General features: G+C 46.5%; 1 protein-coding gene across 1 annotated transcript in view; it reads left to right on the plus strand.

The window, feature by feature from the left end:
* Positions 1-5,713: 5,713 nt before the first annotated feature.
* Positions 5,714-23,577, plus strand: part of CCDC63 (coiled-coil domain containing 63) — a 32,664-nt gene continuing 14,800 nt past the window's right edge. Inside the window, exons 1-6 of the mRNA XM_055405350.2 lie at positions 5,714-5,883; positions 9,289-9,478; positions 16,773-16,892; positions 17,531-17,712; positions 18,856-19,037; positions 20,223-20,443. Of these exons, the coding sequence (XP_055261325.1) occupies positions 5,825-5,883; positions 9,289-9,478; positions 16,773-16,892; positions 17,531-17,712; positions 18,856-19,037; positions 20,223-20,443 (954 nt within the window). The 5' untranslated portion in view covers positions 5,714-5,824. The remainder of the gene's footprint in view (positions 5,884-9,288; positions 9,479-16,772; positions 16,893-17,530; positions 17,713-18,855; positions 19,038-20,222; positions 20,444-23,577) is intronic.

The raw sequence follows: 23,577 nt of genomic DNA on the forward strand, positions 1-23,577 counted from the left end.
CAAAACACTTTGTGTGAGTCATCAAGGCCTGACATGAAGCTGCTTATGATCTTTATTTATTCTACTTCTTATTAATATTCATGTTTTCTTGCAGAAATGTCAGTGTGTTTGATTTTGACATGTTGCCCCAATCTCATTTGTAACATACATTGTCCTACTAACTTCCGTCACAGTTACATGGTTGCCAGCAACATCAGGGGCAACATGCTTCCTTGTGTACCAAAGCACCTTTCTGAAACCCCAAACACAGTAACTTCTAAAACACATCTTGTCTCAAGAGTTTAGGGATAAGAGAATGGAGAGCTTAGTGAGACTGAGCTACCATTCATTCAAGTGACTGGAGGTAAGGTGGAAATCACAGGCATCAAAATTACCCTAGAAAACCAATAATTGGTTCCCTTCAGCAGTGTGGCTGCTTCTTGAGTTTAGCCTCAGACGAAGTGATTGGCTTGTATTTCAGGGCCATATGAAGAAATGTTTATCTTTAAACAATCAAACACAGTTAGGTCAGTGAAAAATGCTGACCACGTATGGTGCTGGTCATAGGTAAATAGGATCAGACTGGGGTGCCCCATGTTAAGCTCACAGGGGATGGGGGTGGGTGCTTCTGAAGAAAATTGATGGACAAATTCCCCTGAACCTGTGGGTATTTGTTTCCAAAGCAGGAAGATCTGGGTTCCTTTGCATTTGTGTATGTAAAGTATGCACCCAGTAGGATTACTGTAAGGACGTGGAATGTGAGGCGGGAGGAGATTCGTGTGAATAAGAGGACATTGGAGCTTGAATGGCGGTGAGAGTGGCCAGGTCACTGAAGGATAGCGGTCATTGAGTCAAGCAGTGCTGTGAGGATTCAATGAGTCTGTAAGGGGTGTCTCCGAGGACAGTGTCGCTACCCCTCTTGCCCTCCCCCAAAATCCCCTTCCTCTGATCGGCTGTTCTGCTTCTCACTTAAGGGCCCTGCACCCTCCCAGCACCTTCCAGCGGAGAACGTCCGTCTGTGCGAGTCACAAAGGTGCCGTTCCAGGGGTACGAGAACGCCCGGACCTGGGGCTGGGGGTCGGCGCGGCCCAGCACAGCGGTGCAGCTAGCAGTTCTCCCAGCGCCGTCCGACACGCAGCTGCGGCCGACGTCGGACACGCGGTGGGAGCGGTCCTGCAGGCCGCCGCTGGTGAGTTTCTCTGCTCTTGCAGCCGCGCCTGCTGCGTCAGAGCGCTCCCTGCTGGGGAAATCAAATACCTGGTGGCTGCCCGTGGTCCCCGACTTCAGAGGTTTAGCTGCCCCTAAACTTGGAAAGCGGAGAAGGCAATGGCACCCCACTCCAGTACTCTTGCCTGGAAAATAACATGGACGGAGGAGCCTGGTAGGCTGCAGTCCATGGGGTCGCTAAGAGTCGGGCACAACTGAGCGACTTCACTTGCACTCTTCACTGTCATGCATTGGAGAAGGAAATGGCAACCCACTCCAGTATTCTTGCCTGGAGAATCCCAGGGACAGAGGAGCCTGTTGGGCTGCCGTCTATGGGGTCGCACAGAGTCGGACATGACTGACGCGACTTAGCAGCAGCAGCAAACTTGGAAAGATATGTCAGATATCCTTTAGTCATACTTTTAGAAAGGTGCATTACAGATCCACTTAGGATCAAGAGTCTTTAGATATAGAAAAGCTCCTGGACCATATGAAATTGGAGCTGTACAAAATTCTATAATTTAAAGTGGTCCTAAAGTGAGTACGACAAGTTGACTCACTGGAAAAGAGTCTGATGCTGGGAGGGATTGGGGGTAGGAGGAGACGGAGACAACAGAGAATGAGATGGCTGGATGGCATCACCGACTCGATGGACATGAGTTTGAGTGAACTCCGGGAGTTGGTGATGGACAGGGAGGCCTGGCGTGCTGTGGTTCATGGGGTCGCAGAGTCGGACACGACTGAGCGACTGAACTGAACTGAACTGAAAGTGAGTATCCTTTGCCCAAATCTTTTCAGTCTAATAAATCCTGCTATAGCCTCTAGGCCTACCTTGAGGGCTCTTCCAGAAATAACCAAGCTATAGAACTGTTAGTCTTTACTCTACTTCCCTGTCTGTGGAAATTTTCCAGAAATAGATATTTTCCTTCAGATGTGATTTACCAAAATTCAGTTAGTCTCCAAACACTCTAGAAAACCTCTAGAACGTATTAGGGGAATGTCAAAGGTCCTATAGTCTCAGTCACTACTGTCCTGTCACCCAGCAGCTAGAGAATCATTTTCAAGGTAGTGGGTCATGTAAGGCAGGAATGCTGTAGGCTGCAATGAAGAAAATACTTGATAAGGGTACCTTATACAATAGTGACACTTAACTATTTCACTTAACAAGAAGCTAAGAGGTAGGCTGTTCTAAGAATGGGGCAGTGGCAAACAGTGTCAGTGAAGACCTACATTTCCCCCCATATTTCTTCTTTGCTCTCTTTAGTGTGACAGTGATATTTCTCCTCATGGTCACAGGATGGTTGCTCCAGCACCAACTATCATTCTTTCACAATAATTTCCTAAAGCAAAAGAAAGGGGAATATGGACAAGTTCCTTTTGTCATAAAGGAATAGGAATAGACTTCTCCTGAAGTCTCATTGGTCAGATCTGGGTCACATGCTCATCTTTTGACCAATCATTGACAAAGGGAAATAAGGTTACTAGGATTAGTGAGAACCAATCATGATTCATCTTCTAGAACCGGGCACATTGAGGAGGGACAAAATCAGAGTCCTGTTAAGAACTTAGGGTGTTCTAAGAGTCATGCTAGCTATAACATGTTATAGCTAGCTTCTATAACCAAGATGTTCCCACATTTCATTGGCTTAAAATAATAGAAATTAATATCCTTTTTTGGTAACAGTCCAATGAGGATGTTCATGGTTGGCAGGTGATTTCTTCCACAAGTTGGTTTAGGGGACCTGTCTTGTGACTCTGCCCATCTGTGGTTGCACTTCCCATAAATGTCAGAGTGGGGAAGAGAAGATGGAAATGTCACATCCACTTCTTAAAGTCATGGTCTGGAAGGGACACATCTCTCTGCTCACATCCCATGGGTGAGAATTCATAGGCCTGTGTGGATTCAGGAGGAGTTGGGAAGTATAAGCCCTGGCCAGGCAGCTACCGTGGCAACAACTCTTCATGAAGGAGAAGTGGTTGTTGGGAGACAATTACCTCATCTCTTAAAGGCTGATCTTCTTACATCCCTGCTTTTAAGGAACATCCTGGCTTTTCCAAACCTCTTGGCTATTCCCAGTGGGTGCTGCAATCTATACTAGAGTACACACATGTTTCTGAACACTCCTTTTACTCACTTGCTGCTCAGCCTTTGCCCAGGAAGTTCTCTTGACCCCCAGTTTCTTCCACACTTTTCTTCTCTGCATGGTGAACTCCTATTAATCCTTCAAAACCCAAATTGAAAATCATCTTCTTTGTGCACCTTTTCCCACTGTTTTACCTAGGGCAGGGTTCAAAGCACCTTAAAGGTTGACTTACACCTCAATTCCCTACAATGTTTAGCACACAGTAGCCTCTTAGTTTCAGAGAAGGAAATGGCAACCCACTCCAGTACTCTTGCCTGGAAAACCCCATGGACGGAGGAGCCTGGTAGGCTGCAGTCCATGGGGTCGTGAACAGTCAGATACTATTGAGCGACTTCACCTTCACTTTTCACTTTCATGCACTGGAGAAGGAAATGGCAAGCCACTCCAGTGTTATTGCCTGGAGAATCCCAGAGACGGTGGAGCCTGGTGGGCTGCCATCTATGGGGTTGCGCAGAGTCGGACACGACTGAAGTGACTTAGCAGCAGCAGCAGTAGCCTCTTAGATTGTGTGCTAAAGAGATTTAGGTACTTCAGGCATGAGAACTCATTTGGTTGCAAGCAACAGAAAACTCATCTTGGGTTACTTTAAGTGAATATGCTGATTCATGTAATTGGACATGATCCAGAGTATCTTCAGGCTTGCCTATATCCAGGGCCTTAGATGATTCCCCCAAGGTTAAATTTCTCTTGAGTTTGTCTTCTGTCCTCCAAGATAGCTTTATTCTTAGGCTCCCTGAAGAGGCAAGATGGTTGCCAGCCACTCCCAACCTCATTCACATAGGTTAAAGTGCAGCAGGAAACAGAATTTCTCTCTTCCTGAATGTGCAAGCTTAAATTCCACCATTTACTCTGCTTGGGGTCATGGACCTATCACGGAATTGATCACTCAGGCCAGGGCCCTGAGATTATGCAGATTGGCCAGGGTTCTGGCACTATGATTGGCCCATCCAGAGTCACAGGTTCCAATCCGGAAATGATCAGGAGTGAGGGAGGGTGTGGCTTCCTACTGGAAATTCCAGGTATTGCTACAGGAGACAGAGGAATGCCGGATGCTCCATAAGCCCACATAAATATTTTTTATGCTGAACTGTCATCATATGAAAAGACCCATATCACACCATATCATAACAGCTACCATTTACTGAGTTCTTACTTTGTGTCTGGTTTAGTGCCTTACATGCTGAACAACCTGAAATGGCTTCTAGAATTTCTCCTATTTTCCAGATGAGGAAACCAAGGCTCAGAAAACTGAAATGACTTGTCCAAAGTTAACAAGTGGCCAAGGAGGAATTTTTGCTGAGATTTGATGGTTGATACAGCAATGCTTTAAACCACTGCACTGTAGGACCCTTCAGTGGGTGGCGGAGCTCAGAGTTTCTAGTTTAGGAATTTAGTTCCTGAAGTCTGGAAGTTGGGGTGCAGTGGCTCTTACAGCTCCAGGGGGTTCATAGGGTTAGCATTTTTCCCGCCTCTGAATACCTAATGCCTCTCAGTACCACTGGCTCCTGCTTTTCAAAGCGAGGGGAGGTTGTCCTCACAGCTGAAGCTGTGTGAATTTCGATGTAACCCCATCAGAGGACACACTGCCTTGATGCCATTTTGCCCCTTTTCTTTGGGAACACAGGGAGCAAGAGGGTAACCAACATGCCAGAACCATCTGCCTGGCTCCTAATAATAAATTGTGAGAGGAACAGGTTTCAGGAAAACATTGCTTAAAAAAAAAAACAAAAACCTCTTCTCACACCCGGGCAGCCATCTGTCGTGTCCTCCTCTGGTGCCAAACTGTGGGAGGAGGGAGGTCTGCGGGGGGTGGAGAAGGGAGAGGGGCTGCTGGGTCCGGCACCACCAGCAGGGGTGGCTCACAAGTTTTCTTTGTTTTGCCACTGTGGACAGGGCATTGCAGAGAGAGAAAGGAGCACTTGCTGGCTTTGACCTCCCTGGTACGGTGTCTGAGCAGAGGAAAAGCACAATTCCTTCAAGATGCCAATGGTGGGTAATAATAGCTCCTATGTATAGAGAGTTTACTGTGGGGTTAGGCATTGTGCTGTCCACCGAACACATATGAGCTCATGGAATCTTGACAGCAAATCTGTGTGCACCCATTTTATAGATGAAAGACTGGAGACTCAGAGATGTTAAGTGACTCACCCAAGGTCACGCAGCAAGGCCACCTCTTCAGTATGTAATAATGAGGCCCAGCTTCCTCTCCATCCCAGCAACCCAGGGCATGTTTTCCATGTAACACACAAGTAGTTGACATCACCCAAGGGTTGTCTTTCAACTCTAGCTCTGCCCCAAGCACTCTTCTTGCCCTCCGTCCTTGAGTTGAAATGTGGGCTTTTCAAGTCACCTAACCTGTTGCTTAATACCCACCCTGTCTTACCCGGAAGAAGCACAGGAGAAAAGACCCTGAAAGTTCCCAGGAAACTTCGGAGAAGACCAAAGGGCAGCTGGTTGAGGGGGAGCTTCGGAAGCTGAGGCAGCAGTTCCGGAAGATGGTGGACAGTCGGAAGTCCTTTAACTTCCGCTCCCAGCAGAAGATCACGAACCAGCAGTAAGTGATGGTCAGAGAAAATCTGGGGTTTGGTTTCATGGGACTTACCTTCTGATGTGGCCTCTGGGGCACAGACCCATTTGGGATAGCTTCAGTGGGGAAAGGAGATACATTCTCAGAGTTCAGGGTGTCTCAGGGACCCCAAGGGGAGCAGAGCACCCATGTTTCAGGGAAGGACCCAAACTAGAAGCCGTTTCTGGTTCCTGTTTCTTTCAACACATGGGTTTTGTTCTTCCTTCTCTTGAGTCTCAGCTGTGGCTGGTGGGAGATGGCTTCCTCCAATTCTTGAGCTACCAAGGGCCACACAGAGAGACTGTCCTTAATCAATTCCAGATTCTGAGAATCCATCCCAGAATTCTCAGGAGAGGGAGAATCTGATTGTCTCAGCTTGGGTCTGGTGTCTACTTCTGGCCCCGTCAGCTGTGGTCTAGGTGTTGAACTATAGGACGAAAAATAGCTATGGGTATCCCCAGCAGTTCTAGCAATGAAGGTGGGGAGTTCCCAGAGAAGGGGAAATCACCTGGCAGTGGATACCCCAAAGGACGTTTCCTGCTTATGTGACCTTCGGGGATCTTCAAGACGAAATATATGAAATTGAGTTGCCCTAGAAATTATGTATAGTTTTCCGTGGGCAACAGAAAGGTGTTCTCAGGGGTTGAAGAAACAAATGTTAAACAGGCATTCTTAGATTCTGTCCAAGGAAAGGTGATTCCTTAACTACATCTAAAATGTTTATACAGGCAGTAACTGCCTGTTATTAGAAAGAAAATTTGAGTTAGATGATATGTGAAGTTCAGAGGCTAGAGGAGTTCTTTAGATTTTTCCATGGATTGGCTTTCTCAGAGCCACTGCTAGTCAATATGGGATCACTATGTGAATTAGAAAAAAGCACCCTTTTCTCAAGATTCTTTACTGCTATCTGTTGGAAATATCATTGTTATGTAGAGATTTTGTTAGAACACGGCCAAAGATGCTTACTCCTTGGAAGTAAAGTTGTGACCAACCTAGACAGCATATTGAAAAGCAGAGACATTACTTTGTCAACAAAGGTCCGTCTAGTCAAGGCTGTGGTTTTTCCAGTGGTCATGTATGGATGTGAGAGTTGGACTATAAAGAAAGCTGATCGCCGAAGAATTGATGCTTTTGAACTGTGGTGTTGGAGAAGACTCTTGAGAGTCCCTTGGACTGCAAGGAGATCCAACCAGTTCATCCTAAAGGAAATCAGTCCTGAATATTCATTGGAAGTACTGATGCTGAAGCTGAAACTCCAATACTTTGGCCACCTGATGGGAAGAGCTGACTCATTTGAAAAGACCCTGATGCTGGGAAGGATTGAAGGCAGGAGGAGAAGGGGACAACAGAGGATAAGATGGTTGGATGGCATCACCGATTCAATGGACATGGGTTTGGGTGGACTCCAGGAGGCCTGGTGTGCTGTAGTTCATGGGGTCGCAAAGAGTTGAACATGACTGAGCGACTGAACTGAACTGAACTGGTCTCTCAGAAAAGTACAATAAATCAGCAAATCGGTGATACGTTTTCAAGTAGATGGTGCTCCCTTGGGCTGTGCAGTCCACAACCTGCACTTCTGTGCCTGGAGATCTTGATTCACAGTCTATCCTTGGTGTGGGCATCAGGGAATGCCTACTTCTTGGTGTGTCTCCAGTTTTCCTTGAATCTTTCTTACTCTTCTGCATCCTACTCTACCCTACCCCAGTCCATTTGATCTGGTTTCACTGTGATGGAACTGAAGTGGGGAAGGGGAGTGGAAGAGTAGACATAAACATCTCAAAATAGGAGGAAAACTGGGTTGAGGTAAGTGAGATAGTTAGGGTACAATATTTAAGGAAGTGCTTTTTCCCAGCACTGACCTTGCACCTATACCACCTGAGAGTGAAGATCTCCTTAATTTTTGAAGCACCTCACTCCCCTCACTGCAGTCCCAGCCTGGCCTAAAGATGGACAAACCTTCCCTTTGCTTTTTTCTGACCTCACTACACCCTGAAAGCCTGTCTTTGCTGGATTATCCTGCTCTCTCTCTTTTTTCTTTGTAACTTTACAAAGATCCCTCCCATCAGGGGCTTAAGAGGGGCAGAGAAGTCCCAAGGGCCAGGTTTAGAAGACAAGATGCTCTAGAACTAGATGAGCTCTCTGGCAGTCTCTAGCAGCATGTGGCCATTTACACTGGTAATAAGTTACAATAAATAAAACTAGAAATTCAGTTCTTCAGTTTCACCAACCACATTTCAGGTGCTCAGTAGCCACATGTGCCTAGTGGATACTATCAGACAGAGCAACTAGAGAATGTTTCCATCACTACAGAATAATCTACTGGACTGTGCTGCTTTAGAGCAGTAGTGGCTAATGAGCCAAGTCTTACTGGCTGCCTGTTTTTATGAAGTTTTATTGGCACATAGCTACACTTATTCATTTTTGTGTTTCATATGGTTGTTCTGTTGAGTAGATGCAACAGAGGTCCTCTGGCCCACAAAACCTAAAATATTTACTCTTTACCATTTATAGAAAAGTCTTTGCAGGCCCCTGCCCTTGAATGTTCTTTACTCTTCTAGAGTGGTGCTTCCAAAACTTTAAAGTGCATAAATGTCACTTGAGGATCTTGTTGCAAAGCAGATTCTGATTCAGTAGGTCCTGGGTTGGGACCTGAAATGCTGCATTTCTCCAAGCTTCCCAAGGACATTGAGGTAGCAAGCCTGCAAATCGCACTGAACAGTAGGAATAGGCTGCAAGGACTTTGCAAGAAATTTGGCCTCTGTGCAACTTCACATTGTTCAGTTGCTGTGCGGTTGCCCAAGCCTTCTTTTCTTTTCAAAATCTCCGTTTGCCCACGTGCTCAACCCCCTCTCTTCTCCAGAGTAGACAAGGGAGAGAAAGAAGACTCATGTCAGCCAATTTCATAAACCATTAGCCCCCGAATAGAGGAGCCAGTGGGGGTTAGAGGTTCCTGTGCAGCTCTGTGTTGATGCACAGTCGAAAGGTCATGTCTGATGGGTTTGCCTGTCATTACCAGAGATAATTGGCTGGAAAGCTGGAAAGGAAGGCCTGCAAAATCAGACAGATGCCAGTGAGCTGCTGGCAAAAGAAAACTTGGGAGCTCCCACCATGTCTAGGTAATGGGTTTTGACAGGCATAGCTGCAAATTGTTCTGAGGAGAAAAAAAAAAAAAGTATCACTCAGAGAAAGGTGCAGAGCAGTGGAAGTTGCAGTGAACGGGGTCAGAGGTCATGTAAGTTCAGGACCTGAACTAGAGACCTTGAGTGAGTTCCTTCCAACTCGCTGGGTTGGGAAGCACCTCTCTGAGTCTCCTTTCAGGGTCAAGGGCCCTGGAGTGTCCGATCCAGGCAAAGCCAGGGGTTCAGGGTTAATCGTGTGCTGCTTTCCCAACAGCAAGGAAATCAAGACCCTGCAGGAGGAGCAGGATGAGATCACCCTGCTTTTGAATCTCATCAAGTCCTCCAGGAACCTGGATCTCAATGAGAAAAACTACATGGAACTGCGTTTCCTGCTGCAAACTAAGGAGGACTACGAGGCCCTGATTAAATCAATGAAACTGCTGTTGGCTGAACTGGATGAGAAGGTGTGGTCTTTCTCTTAAAGGGAAGGAGTGGGGGAGGTGTACTCCCCACCGTACCCTGCACTGCTGGCTTTTCTAAGCCTGTCTCTACCACCATTGTAACCCCTAATCTCTCAGTTCTATTGATCCATTTCCCCACTGTGGTCTCCAGTGCCTCCCGATTACACTTAGAATAAATGCCCAAATCCTTACTGTATCAGTCAGGAGAGGTTAGGTATGCTGCAGTAACAAACACTCCCTCTCCCCAACTCAGTGGTTTAAAACAACAAAGGTTTCTTTTTCGTACACGATTTATGGTCTATTATGGATTGACTGCTGCTGCTGCTGCTGCTAAGTCACGTCAGTCGTGTCCGACTCTGTGTGACCCCATAGAGGGCTCCCCCATCCCTGGGATTCTCCAGGCAAGAACACTGGAGTGGGTTGCCATTTCCTTCTCCCATGTGTGAAAGTGAAAAGTGAAAGTGAAGTCGCTCAGTCGTGTCCGACCCTTAGCAACCCCACGGACTGCAGCCTACCAGGCTCCTCCATCCATGGGATTTTCTAGGCAATAGTACTAGGGGCTCTTAAATCCTCTCATCCTGGGGCCAGGCTGATGGGATAGCCCCCATCTTGGACATTGCCAGGGGTTGTGGTAGAAAAAAATGAGATCCTGAGGGTCTCACCCTGGCAATTGAGTGCTCCAGTGTGTCACGTCTGCTCATGACCCATTGACTCAAGACAGTCTACAAAACCCATAAATACCCCCAGTGCCCATACCCATCCAAAAATAGTCAACTCTACCCATTCACAAAAGGGCCTAGGAAGTGCAGTCCTCATGGAGCCAGAAAACAAAGATCTAGAGACATTTGCTGGACAGCGTTCATCCCTTTCTGTGGCTTGAAAGTCCCTATGTGATCTAGCCCCTGCCTACCCCTCTAGGCTCATCCCATGTTATTCCTTCCTTAAGTCTTCTCACTCCAGCTGCAAAAGACTTTCTCTTTTCCCCCTCAAATAACGCTGTCTTTTCTCACCTCAGGGCCTTTGCATATGCTGCCCCCAAATGCCTCACTCTAGTTGCTTATCTTTTTCTCAGCCTGCTGCTGCTGTCACTTCAGTCGTGTCTGACTCTGTGCGACCCCATAGATGGCAGCCCATAAGGCTCCCCCATCCCTGGGATTCTCCAGGCAAGAACGCTGGAGTGGGTTGCCATTTCCTTCTCCAATGCATGAAAGTAAAAAGTGAAAGTGAAGTCGCTCAGTAGTATCTGACTCTTCGCGACCCCATGGACTGCAGCCTACCAGCCTCCTCCATCCATGGGGTTTTCCAGGCAAGAGTACTGGAGTGGGGTGTCATTGCCTTCTCCGTTTCTCAGCCTAAAGGTGACTTTCTCAGGTCTCAGGGAGGCCTTCTCTATGGCCTCTTTCCAGTTTAAAGTATATCCCACTGGTATTAGGTTCCTGGCCAGGAACAAATAGCACACTCAGAGGGGGTACTCAGAGAAGTAGGGCACTCTGGAACCTGGAGTGAATGCCCCCACCTCTCTTGTCCTCTGTGCTCCATCCACAGAGGCCGCCTTTATGGGCCCACACTGCTGTCTCTCATCTCTGCCTTTGCACGTGCTGTTCCCTCTGCCTGGAGTGCGGGGTCCCATCCTGTCTGCTTGGGGGAGTCTTATTCATCCTTTGGGTCTCAGCTCAAATGCTGTTTATGCAAGATAGTTGTCCCTTCATTTTTCTCTGCTATGTGCCCCTATTGTGTGTGTCCAAATTATCTTCTATCTCCCCCCTCCTAGGAGTCAACATGCTTCCTGGGTTGTTTCCAGTCTTAGACTGCAGGTTCCCTGAGGGCTGGGGCCACTCTGTCTTGGATACTGTCATACCCCTGTTGTCTGGCACCAACCAGTGGTTTGATAAACATTAATGAATGAGTGAATGAATGAATATATAAATGTATGAGAAGAAGGCAATAAACGTGAACAAAGAGGGAACTTTCCTGGTGGTCCAGTGATTAAGACTTTGCTTTCCAACGCAGACAGTGCAGGTTCGATCCCTGGTTGGGGAGCTAAAATCCCACATGCCTTGCGGTCAAAAAACCAAAACATTAAAAAATAATAATATTGTAACAAATTCAATAAAAACTTTAAAAATGGTGCACATCAAAGAAAAAAAATGCTTTAAAAAGTGAACAAGGAAAAATTGAAAAAAGAAACAGGGATGTGGATTCTCAGAAACATTAGAAAAGGCGATTTAGTTTGCTAATCCTCCAAAGAGTATGGCACTCACTGCCCAGCACAAAAACCTTCTTGGTCTAATTCCATCCCAGCTCCCAGGATCCCCTCCTGCTGTGTCCACCACACAGTGCCCAGAACTTTGTCCTTTCAAGGGGTCACTGGAGGCAAGGATACCACTGGGCCCTGCTTGGCCTCACAGAATAATTAATAAGCTGATGCCTTCCTGCTGGGCATCTCGTGTAGGAAATGCATTTCTCCTTCAGCTACAGGCTTGGGTAATGTCTCCCATTGGGCTGAAGCCTAATTACTTTCAGCAACACAAAAGCAGTGTCTGACATAAAGGTGCCAAAGGGAATACAGCTCTGAATTTAGTCACAAGAGCTGATGCCATAATTTCCTTTGGCAAGGTGCTGGAGCCTAAGGACTCTAGGGGTCAGGTCAGGCAGGGACAGGCAGCCCTTCAGAGCTGCAGAGGCCACACCTGATATATGGGGGAGGACGCTACCCTCCCATAAATCAAAACAAGTCATTTGTTTTATTTCAGAAGAGAGCTGGAGTGGGTTTGTGTTGAGGATGTTGCCTTGTGCATAGAACAGGAAAGAAAGCCAAGTGGAAAAGGAGCCTGGCTTGACTTGAACCTGACTTTGTCAGCGCTGATGAAGCAATTTGATTTTGCTCTGAGGGAATCTGTGGGGGAGAGAGACAGTGTGTTCCAGCTAAAGTCCAAAACCTGGCTGATGTCAATCATAAGCAGCATTTCTTTACCTTGCCAGTTTTGTGTGAGATCCACTGGTTCCATTGATGTCTGTCTGATCTTCTGAGCCACCATCTTGCTTGAGAAATATGTTGGGCTGCAAGTAATGCAGTTCCTGACTGGAAGTAGCTGGGAAAATAGAGGTTTGTTTTTCTCACATAATAAGATGTCTGACTGGAAACAGGCCATCCTAGGGATGGTTTAGCAACTCTGCAATGATGGATTTTTATTTTTCTCTGTGACTTTCTTGGCCTCATACAAGATGGCTGCCAAATAGCCATCTTGTATAATGGTATAATATACATTAGCTGGTATAATATTTCATATAATTGCACTCAAAAATATAAAGAATGGATGGGATTTTTTCCTACATGATATTCTCTTCTTATGAAAGGGAGAATAACTCACAAAATCCCTCCAGCAGATTTTCTCTGATTGACCAGGGTTGGGGTATAGGTCCATTCCTTTGCCAATCACTGGTAAAGAGAAATTGTGGAATTTCCAGAATTGGTTTGGGGTATACCAGGGGCAGCAGATTATGGTGCAAGCACCAAGTCTGGTCTGTTTGTTTATGGCCCTCCAGTGAAGAATGGTTTTACATCTTAAATGTTTGCTTTTTAAGTGGTTATGTGAGTATCTACATACTCACATACTCTAAAATGGTTATGTGAGTCTCTTGGTCCTCGAAGCCTAAAATATTTACTGTTTTGGCCTTTTAGAAAAAGTTTCCCAGCCCCTGGTTTAGATCGATGATGATTTATCCCTTGGGCCTGAGGGCAGAGCCCACCTTCCCTGAGTAAAGTACTGGCAATAAGAAAATGTTTTTAGCTCGTTTAACAGGAAGTAGCAGGCTTCCCTCATGGCTCAGTTGTAAAGAATCTGCTCCTTAATGAAGGAAACTTGGGTTTGATCCCTGGATTGGGAAGATCCCTTGGAGAAGGAAATGGCAACACACTCCACCATTCTTGTCGGGAAATCCCATGGACAGAGGAGCCTGGTGGGCTACAGTCCATGGGGTTGCAAAGAGTTGGACACTACTTAGTGACTAAAGCCAACAGGAAGTATAAAAATAATGCAAGCTTCAGGTTGGTTGATTCAGCAGCTCAGTTAGGTTATCAAAGTATTTGTCCTTTGTGGGCAGGACTGCAGCAGCAATTCCAGGCACCACATCCATATGGAGCAACATCTTCAAGAGAAGATAGACCATCTCTTCCTATGACTCTCTTTTAGGAATAAGGAAATGTTTTCTGGATGTTTCCCTACCAGATGCCCCTCCAGCTCAGTGACTCCAACTGGTTTGTTGTTGTTCAGTCACTCATCTGTGTCCAACTCTTTGCAACCCCATGGACTGCAAGCACGCCAGGCTTCCCTGTCCTTAACCATCTCCCAGAGCTTGCTCAAACTCATGTCCACTGAGTTGATGATGCCATCCAACCTTCTCATCCTCTGTCATCCACTTCTCCTGCCCTCAATCTTTCCTAGCATCAAGGTCTTTTCCATTGTCAGCTCTTTGCATCAGGTGGCCAAAGTGTTGGAGCTTCAGCTTCAGCATCTGTCCCTCTAATGAATATTCAGGGTTGATTTCCTTTAGATTGACTGGTTTGATCTCCTTGCTGTACAAGGGACTCTCAAGAGTCTTCTCTAGCACCACAGTTTGAAAACATCAGTTCTTCAGTGCTCAGCCTTCCTTATGGTCCAGCTCTCACATCCATACATGACTACTGGAAAAACCATAGCTTTGACTAGACAGACCTTTGTTGGCAAAGTGATGTCTCTGCTTTTGAATATAATATCTACAGTTTCCATAGCTTTTCTTAGAAGGAGCAAACGTCTTAGATATAGGTCTTACCCTTCATCCATATTTCTTCCTCTGTTTTCCTCCATGGAACATAACTGTGAAGGCTGGTGCTGTGGAAGCCATGTTTTGAGAGAGAAGTCAGGTGAATTATACAGATCGTGTCCTTATATCCTTCAGTTACTGAACTTAAGCCATCAATGTATTATAAGAGAAAGATAAACCATAATTTGTTTAAACCACGATTTAGTCAGGCTTTCTATAATTTGTTGTTGCATGTGTTCCTAATTAATACAGGCTGCTACCCCTTAAGGGAGGCTGCTGAGATCTGTGCCCATAAAAGCAGAAGAAGTTCTTCTGAGGAAAGCATATTTTTAACAAGTCCTGAGCCTAGGACTGATGCTAAAGCTGAAACTCCAATACTTTGGCCACCTCATGCGACGAGTTGACTCACTGGAAAAGACTCTGATGCTGGGAGGGATTGGGGGCAGGAGGAGAAGGGGACGACAGAGAATGAGATGGATGGATGGCATCACCAACTCGATGGACATGAGTTTGAGTGAACTTCGGGAGTTGGTGATGGACAGGGAGGCCTGGCGTGTTGTGATTCATGGGGTCGCAAAGAGTCGGACACAACTGAGCGACTGAACTGAACTGAACTGAGCCTAAATGAACTTAATCATTTTCTAGTCATTGACACTTGAAATTATGAATCACTCAACTGCCAGCACCTCTTTTTAACAGCAAATTCATAGTTGATATAATCCTTTACCCTTCTTCTTTTAAATCAATATGATGCTATAACTATAATGTAAAGGAAACATTTAAAAAAGCTATTTATACTAAAATTATATGTATTTCGATATGTTCATGTTTTGGCCTGACTTATCTAGAACAAGGCTGGTAAATTGCTCCACAGAGGGCCTGATAGTAAATATTTTGGCTTTACTGGCCATGTGGTCTGTGTTGCAGCTATTCCATTCTGCCTTCATAGCCTGAAAGCAGGCATAGACAATGCAAAGAATGGGCGTGGCTGTGTGCCAGTAAGACTTTATGAGAACAGGCAGTGGGCCAGATTCCACACTGCAGACTGATTTGGGCTTGTTGTATCCACAACTCAAAGAAGATGATCCATGGGAATTCCCTGGTCGTCCAGTGGTTAGCAGTTGCTATGTTCACTGCAGTGACCCAGATTCAATCCATGGTCAGGGAACTAAGAGGCCCACAAGCCTCACAGCATGGCCAAACAAAAACCACAAGATGATCCAGGTTGTGCTACTGTCAAGATTTCCAAAATGACGGCCAAGTTTCAGACAAATCAATGAACATTCTCTTGATTTATACAGTGACTCCATTCCTGGATACTTGTCTGTTAAAACTGAATGAATGGACTTCCCTGGTGGTCCAGTGGTAAAGAATCCACCTGCCAATGCAGGAGACGTGGGCCTCACCCCTGGCTGGAAAAGATCCCACGTGGTGTGGAGCAGCTAAGCCCATGCTCCTCAACTATTGAGCCTGTGCTCTACAGCCTCGGAGCATGCGCACCGAGAGCCTGTGCTCTGCAGCCACAGAAGTCACAGCAGTGAGAAGCCTGTGCACCACAACTAGAGAGTAGCCCCTGCTTTCTGCAACTAGAGAAAGCCCGTGCACAGCAGCAAAGACCCAGTACAGCCAAAAATTTTAAAAAAGACAGAATGAAACACGCTGTGTATGTATATGTAAAAGACATTTTGATTCTAGGTACAGAAGATTATAGAGAGGATTTTCACCTACCTGACATCCAAGGCACACTGGACAGTCACAAGGGATGGGGGTCAATTTTTGGATGTCTGGTGCTGTCTTACATGTTGCAGGGTGTGTGACACCTCATGACCTGCTCTTTAAGGGTCGCTGCTGCTGCTGCTAAGTCGCTTCAGTCGTGTCCGACTCTGTGCGACCCCATAGACGGCAGCCCACCAGGCTCCCCCGTCCCTGGGATTCTCAGGCAAGAACATTGGAGTAGGTTGCCATTTCCTTCTCCAATGCATGCAAGGGAAAAGTGAAAGTGAAGTCACTCAGTCATGTCTGACTCTTAGAGACCCCATGGACTGCAGCCCACCAGGCTCCTCCGTCCATGGGATTTTCCGGGCAAGAGTACTGGAGTGGGTTGCCATTGTATCCCCATTATTGTAAGAGTCAGAAAAAGAAACAAACAAAAAACCTGCCAACCAAACAAAAACAAGGTTACAGAAGGCTTCTTGGGGGATCAATGCCATTTCTCCAGGAAGAGTGGCTTGAGAGTCAGGTGAAATTTTTGCCCATATGTGAGTGAAATTTACACACACACAAGTGAGAATAAAAACTCTTGGTTGCTCATTTTGTCCCAAACTGACTACAATTAAGTTGAGTCCACACCCAAGAGGGAAATTAAAACTCTATTCATAGGAAAAGAAATAACATGGTAGTTTTTGTTTTAGCATGCTTGAGTTAGTGAACTATTGCATTTGTCCCCATACAGATGTTAACACAGTTGGGTTTTCCCTCTCTCTCTATCTTTCAGATTGTTCAGATGGAGAAAAAAATTGTAAACCAAAGACAGATCTTCACAAAAATACAGGAGGCCAATAATCCCCGGAAATTGCAAAAACAGATCCACATTTTGGAAACCCGTTTGAATCTTGTACGTAAGGTGTCTTCTAGGGGAATTCTCTGGCCGTCCAATGGTTAGGACTCCCTGCTTCCACTGCAGGGCGCACAGGTTTGATCCCGGAATGAGAAACTAAGGGGTTTGCCTATGGTTCAGCGGTAAAGAATCCACCTGTAGTGCAGGAGACGTGCATTTGATCCCTAGGTCGGGAAGATCCCCTGGAGACGTAACTTGCAACCCACCCCAGTATTTCCTGGTATTCTTGCCTGGGAAATCCCATGGACAGAGGAGCCTGGTGGACTGTAGTCCATAGGGTTGCACAGAGTCGGACACAACTGAGCATGTGTGCGTGAATGCACCTGGAACACATAGGGAACTAAGATCCCACATAGTGCAACGCGGCCAAACAAAATCCCTGCAGGCAGCTCTCCCTCCCTTCGGAGAAGGAAAAAGTGATGTCTGTGAAGCCATTAGCAGGCATACATTTCATTGGTTGAGTCAGGAGAAGGTGAACGATGGTGTACACACAGGCCAGGCAGCGCTCCAACCGTGGTTCTGTGGGCCTGGGGTGGGAGGTGAGGGGAAGACCCTTCAACCCTCTGGCTGCCTTCTGGAAGCTTGTCTCATGCCCCAGGAGTGAGCCTTGCTTTGAAGCGCAGCCCTCCTTGCAGATCACCCTACACTTTGACCAGATGCTGACCACCAATGCAAAGCTCCGGAAGGAGATCGAGGACCTGAGGTATGAGAAGGCTGCTTACGACAACGTCTACCAGCATCTTCGTCGGCGCCTGCTGATGCAGAAGAAAACGATGAATGTGGCCATCGAGCAGTCTGCGCAGGCCTACGAGCAGAGGTAGGCTGGGGGAGAGACTCTTGCGGGCAGAGATGTCTCAGCCACCTGTTGGGTTTCCTACCCCTGTACCCGCTGTGCTTATGTGTTGAGGAACCTGAAACCATCATCGTCGTAACTCCGAGCATTGGTTGTGTGTCTGCCAAGCATGATGCTAGATGCTCTGGGTAGTATTTCAACCCTCACCACAGCCCTAGGAGGAGTTATCCCCATTTTACAGGCCAGGGAATGGAGGCTTAGAGATGTCAAAATGCTTACCTGAGATCCAGGTAAGTGGCAGATGTGGTGGAGCTGAGATTTAAACCCCTATTCTGTATCATCTCCCCCAGGTGTCCCTGCCTGTAGTCCTAGGGATCCCTCTCAGTCTGGACTGTTTCCCGCCTTCACCCCTGGAGGGGCAAAAGGCATGCAGTTCACATGTGAAGAGTGCAGGTTTTAGAGCCAGAGAGATCTGGGTTTGAATCCTGGCTTCACCACCACTAATTTATTGTAGGACTTCTTTGGGTGGAAGTGAGGATTAAATTATATTAGTATAGGGAATTCCCTGGTGGTTCAGTGGCTAAGACTCTGCACTCCCAATGCAGGGAGCCAGGTTCAATCACTGGTCAGGGAACTAGATCCCATCTGCCGAGACTAAGAGTTTGCTTGCTGTAGCTCAGAAGATCCTGTGTGCCACAATGAAGATCGAAGATCCTGCATGTGGCAGCTAAGACCTGGGGCAGCCAAAATAAATAAATATTAAAAAATATGGGTATATAAGGGCGTGGCTGGGGCATAGTATTATACTTGACAAGTGGTGATGATGATGGTAATAGTGATAATGGTGATGTTTGATGATGCTGATGGTGTTGGCAGTGGTGATGGGGTGATGGTGGTACTGATGGGAGGGGTGATGGTACTGGAGGTGGTGGTGGTGGTGATGATGGTGATAAGGATGGTGACAGAGATGAGGGTGGTCTAGAGTTGTGAGCTCCTGTCATTCAGGTGAGGAAGGTGGTTCCTCTACTCCCAGAAATCTCCATGATGGAAAGAAGGGATGCTCACTGACCAGGAATGAAGTCCGTCTGACTGGTAGGGAGAAGTGGGGGAGAAGGAAGGAGCCTCTGGATACTCGGACTCTGTTGTGCTCCTTTCCCCCCAACCCAGGCTGGAAGCCATGGCTCGAATGGCTGCCATGAAGGACCGCCAGCAGAAGGACATCTCTCAGTACAACCTGGAGATCCGAGAGCTGGAGCGTGTCTATGAGCATGAAACCAAGCTCAAATCCTTCTTGCTCATCAAGCTGAATGATCGTCTTGAGTTCGAGGAGCACTCCAAAAAGGAAGAAGGTATCTCTCTCCACTGAATACCTCATTCTCTCAACTGAAGGTGCCCAAGTCTCTTTGTAGCAAGGTTGCCAAATTTAGCAAATAAAAATACAAGACACCATTAAATTTAAGTTGCCGATAAACAAAGAGTAAAATTTTAGTCATGTGCAATATTTGAAAGATACTTACAATAAAGAATTTTTTGTGGTTTATCTACAACTGGGACATATTTATACTTTTAAAAATACATTGTTTGTCTGAAATTCAAATTTAACTGGATGAGTTGGATTTTATCCACCATCCCTAACCTACAGGATGTGTCCTCACCTTGTGGCTCTGCTCCCATTATTTAGAGGAGGAACTTGTTTTATTGGAGGTTGCCGCAGCCCTATCCATGTTTGGAGATTCTGAAGGAGCACTCACAAGACTCAGAATATCATTGCAAACATGGCTATGATGTAGACACATCAGCAGGGAGAAAAGGTGCACGGGGCGAGGTCCAGAGGAAACCAGGCGCAAGCTTCCCAGATCTTCTCCCAGTGGAGTGGAGTCACACAGGAAATGCTTAATTCCTCCAGCCTCTAATTTTGACAGCACATGTGAAGAGTCATCTATTTGGGGAGCTCATTAGAGACTCGATGCCCAAGATTCTTACTAGGGACTGGTCGTGTGGGCCCTTTCTCCTCAGCACATCCCAAGATTCCAGCCTCCCCGCAGGAAGGCAGGTGTTCGGCATAGGCCACACTGTCCACACTGTCCACACAGTCAGGGCACAGGAGCCACTCTTAACCATTTGCGGACAGTTTTATATCAGCGTAGGGAAATGTTCGCCATTTAAGTTCCCAGATGAAGGTGAAGGGCCAGCCTTGCAAACAGACCTTTCTAAGCAGAACAGACTCAGGACTGCTATGTTAACTCTCCTGAACAGGTTGAAAGCTCTGAGCTCTTCAGAGAGCCCCCTGTGTAGTTGCATTTGATTTTTGATCTTTTAGCCCTTCTGTCCCTTTCTACCTTCTCATTTGCAACTGTATGGCCAGAGGTGTGTTTCTGAGAAACTCCATCTCTCACTTTCCCCTCCTTGTCCTGGGAAAGTCTAGCCCCCTCCCTGGGGCACAGTGATAATGTTATGGAGCTCTTCCCTCTGCCAGGCTGTGCTCTGAATGGCTTCCCTTTCAGACTCACAGTTGCTGGTTCTTCCTTTTCTAGCTCTCAAGGCAAAGAAGTCTGGAAAGAAGAGCAAGGGGGAAAGTTTTGAGAGCTTCGAGGTGGCTCACCTCCGGCTGCTGAAACTGACAAGGACTGGGAACCTGAACCAGCTCATCGAGGAGTTTCTGGCCAAGGAGGAGAAGAACTTTGCTCGGTTCACGTATGTCACAGAGCTCAACAATGACATGGAGATGATGCACAAGAAGATCGAGAGAATCCAGGTCGGGCCACCTCTCCTTTCCCAGGCCAGGGGCTCACCTGCTTCCACAGTAGCCTTCCCCAAGGCGGGCTCCTCAGAACACTCTTTGAGCTGCTCTGCAGAAAAAAGGACTTCAAGTCAAAAAAAGTTTGGGAAATACTATATTCCCCCAGTGTTCTCCCCTCTACATTTTAACCTTCCTGAAACTGGTATTTGTCTTTCAGTTGATGCATACACTTAATAAGTTCATGTCCCCTCACCCCTGATAAGTGACATTTAAAATCCATGACATATCTTATAATCCAGAGTTCAGTAAACTATAGCTACAGCCAGATATGGCCTTTGATCTGTTTTTGCACAGCCCATGAGCTGAGAATGATTTTTACATTTTTAAAGGGTTGTGAGGGAAAAAAATATGCAAGACAGACTATATGTGGCTTGCAAAACCCAAAATATTGACTCTGTGGCCCTTTGCCTTAAAAACTGGCTGACCCCTGTTTTGTAGAATTGAGGAGAGATGGTAAATTGATCTTGGAGAGAATTGATGTACATGAGCGTAGTAAAGGCTCTGATAAGTCCTGCAGTAAAGAAACGATTTACCTTTGTTGAACCTGTAATTTCCCAAACTTCCCTGAGCTGCTTACTCCCCAGAACACACAAAAGCAGCCTTTGGAACTCTCTGTACAGAGAGAGTCTAAACTTAGTGTGACACTCCAGTCCTTTCAGAATTTGGCTTCAACCTGCCCCGGCAGACTCAGCTCTCATCATGACCCTCAAGGCACTCCCATCAGCTGCCAGTCCCATCTGCCCCCTGTGTATCCCTTCTCTGAAACTTTCCTCATGCTGTTCCCCACCCCTCCCACTTTTCTTCTGATGCAATACCACTCAGTAATCCTGACAAATGTTACCTCCTCTGAGAACTCATTACTCTTCCCTCTGAGGTGCCTGTGCCTAGGGGAGCCCTTCCTTTTGCAGTGTCACTGTTTCCAGAATGTGGGGCCACATGGAAGTAGATAGTAGCTAGAAGACAGAGGAAAGCATCTTAATTTTTTCAAAATGAGTGATGAACTTAATTTTAATGAGGATTAGAAAGAACAGATTGCAGAGCTTTGTGATTCTATAGAGAGGGTTCCTTAGGGTGATAAGTAATGTATGTCTGTTGCTCAGTCATATCCAACTCTTTGCGACCCCATGGATTGTAGCCCGCCAGGCTCCTCTGTCCATGGGATTCTTCAGGCAAGGGGATCTTCCTGATCCAGGGATCGAACCTGCCCCTCTTGAGTCTCCTGCATTGGCAGGTGGATTCTTTACCACTGCACCACCTGGGAAGCCCAGGTAGTAATAATAACAGTAAACAAATAATGATAAACTACACAAAATTTGGTCAATTTAAAGAAAGCTACTGATAGATAATAATAGTACAGGTGACAAGTGGAAACGGAGGTGGGCTGTCACAGGAAACAGATGGCATGCCCAAAATGGGTAAATAGAGGCGAGCTTTTAAAAAAGAGACTATTTGCAAAGGTCTAAAGAAATTAAGGAGGGAACGTGCAGAATAGCATAGCTGAGCTCCAGGATGGGTGAGGTGAGGGAGCAGTTTCTGGAACCAAGAGACAGGTATGTGGAGAAGGCTATCTGTGTGTCTTTCCTGGTGGCAGGTGGCCAAACGAATGACCTGCCAAGAGGGTGGGCAAGTACCCCCAATCTCGCTCTCCTTCCACTGTCCAGCTAGGGTCTCCCTTTGGCTGGGTGACCCAGAGAGCAAAGGGGAGAGGAGCTCGAATGGCCCTGTGTTTCTCTTCTGGAGGCCAGTCTTTCAGAGGACAAGCACCCTCGTGTGTACCTCTTCATTCCCAGTGTGTGCCCTGCACACAGTGGGAGACACCGAGCAGTGGTTGCCCAGCAGTAGCTGACCTTGACCTTCCCAGTCACCTTGAGGGCACTCTCCTTCCTTCTTCAGCCACACAGCCTGTCTCTGCTGTGAGGACAAGTGTGTCTGAGGAAAGATGGCCAAACTCCCGCCTGCTCTGGGCCTCAGTTTCCCCACCTGTAGAATGACATATTCGGACTGGAGCAGTAGTTTCCAAGCTTTTGTTAAAAGCTACCCAAGTTTTTCTTTAAACTAGGGCATGGGGAAACATCAGTACATAAAACAGATGGAATGGAGTAGTTCTGGATGAAGGGGGTGGAGGTCAGATGGGTTACTGGAGGGGTGTTTGAGACCTTATCTCTTTGCCCTCTTGCGGCACCTCTGCCCAAAGTAGGGTTCAGATTTAAGTAAAAAACCTTTAGGATTCTAACATCTGACTTCACTCTTACCTAGAGGGCTGGGGTCAGAGGTCATAAACTGATGAATGCAGCCTTCATTGTTCTGTTGCTTGGCCTCCTTCATACCCAAATTTTAAAATTAGTGAGTTGCCAACATTTAAAAATCAGGATATTCCGCATGAAAATGTGGATTTCTGGTTTCTCTAGAAAAATCAGATCTGACAACTCCAGCCCACATTTCCACAGGAAGCTGAGTGCACTGCCCCTATAAACTGGTCAGACCATACTCTCCCTCCTTTGCTGAGAGGAGCTGGGGTCTCATTTGCTCTGAGACCAGTCCAGTCTCAAGCAAGGGGAGCCCAGTTGGCCTCTGAGTGTGCCACCTCCCGTATAGGCGCTTCGCCACTTCCCTCTGGTGGCCATCTTCAGTATCGCAGGGAAGGTTTCTGAAGGCCAAAGGACACTGGTAATGTGGCAGCGAACAAAATAGTTCTTGCTGTTTTATAAACATTTTTTCTCCAACAGTTTTGCCCAACATCATCTATGGTTTTCTCCCCTGGTATTTTAAGTAAATTTACATAATTTTTAAAAACTTTTTATTCCTATGTTCTTTGTAGTGGCTTCTGGAGCCCCTAGATGTTCCCTAGATGCTCTGTAGTAATAATATCACAAGCTGCTTCTTAAAAAAGCAGATTCCTCAGGCCCTGCCTCACACCTGCAAACCTAGATTCTCTGGAAATAATCCTGGAATATGCATTTAAATTGTATTTTAATTTGAGACCCTTTCCCCCCATGATATAAATGTACCATTATTTACTTAACCAATCACCAACCAGTAGACATTCAGGTTGTTCCTAATGGAGATAATGAATAATAACTCAAGGGATA

Source organism: Moschus berezovskii, chromosome 19, assembly GCF_049115385.1.
Source record: "Moschus berezovskii isolate FMDL1 chromosome 19, NW_MosBer_1.0, whole genome shotgun sequence".
Classification (NCBI taxonomy): Eukaryota; Metazoa; Chordata; class Mammalia; order Artiodactyla; family Moschidae; genus Moschus; species Moschus berezovskii.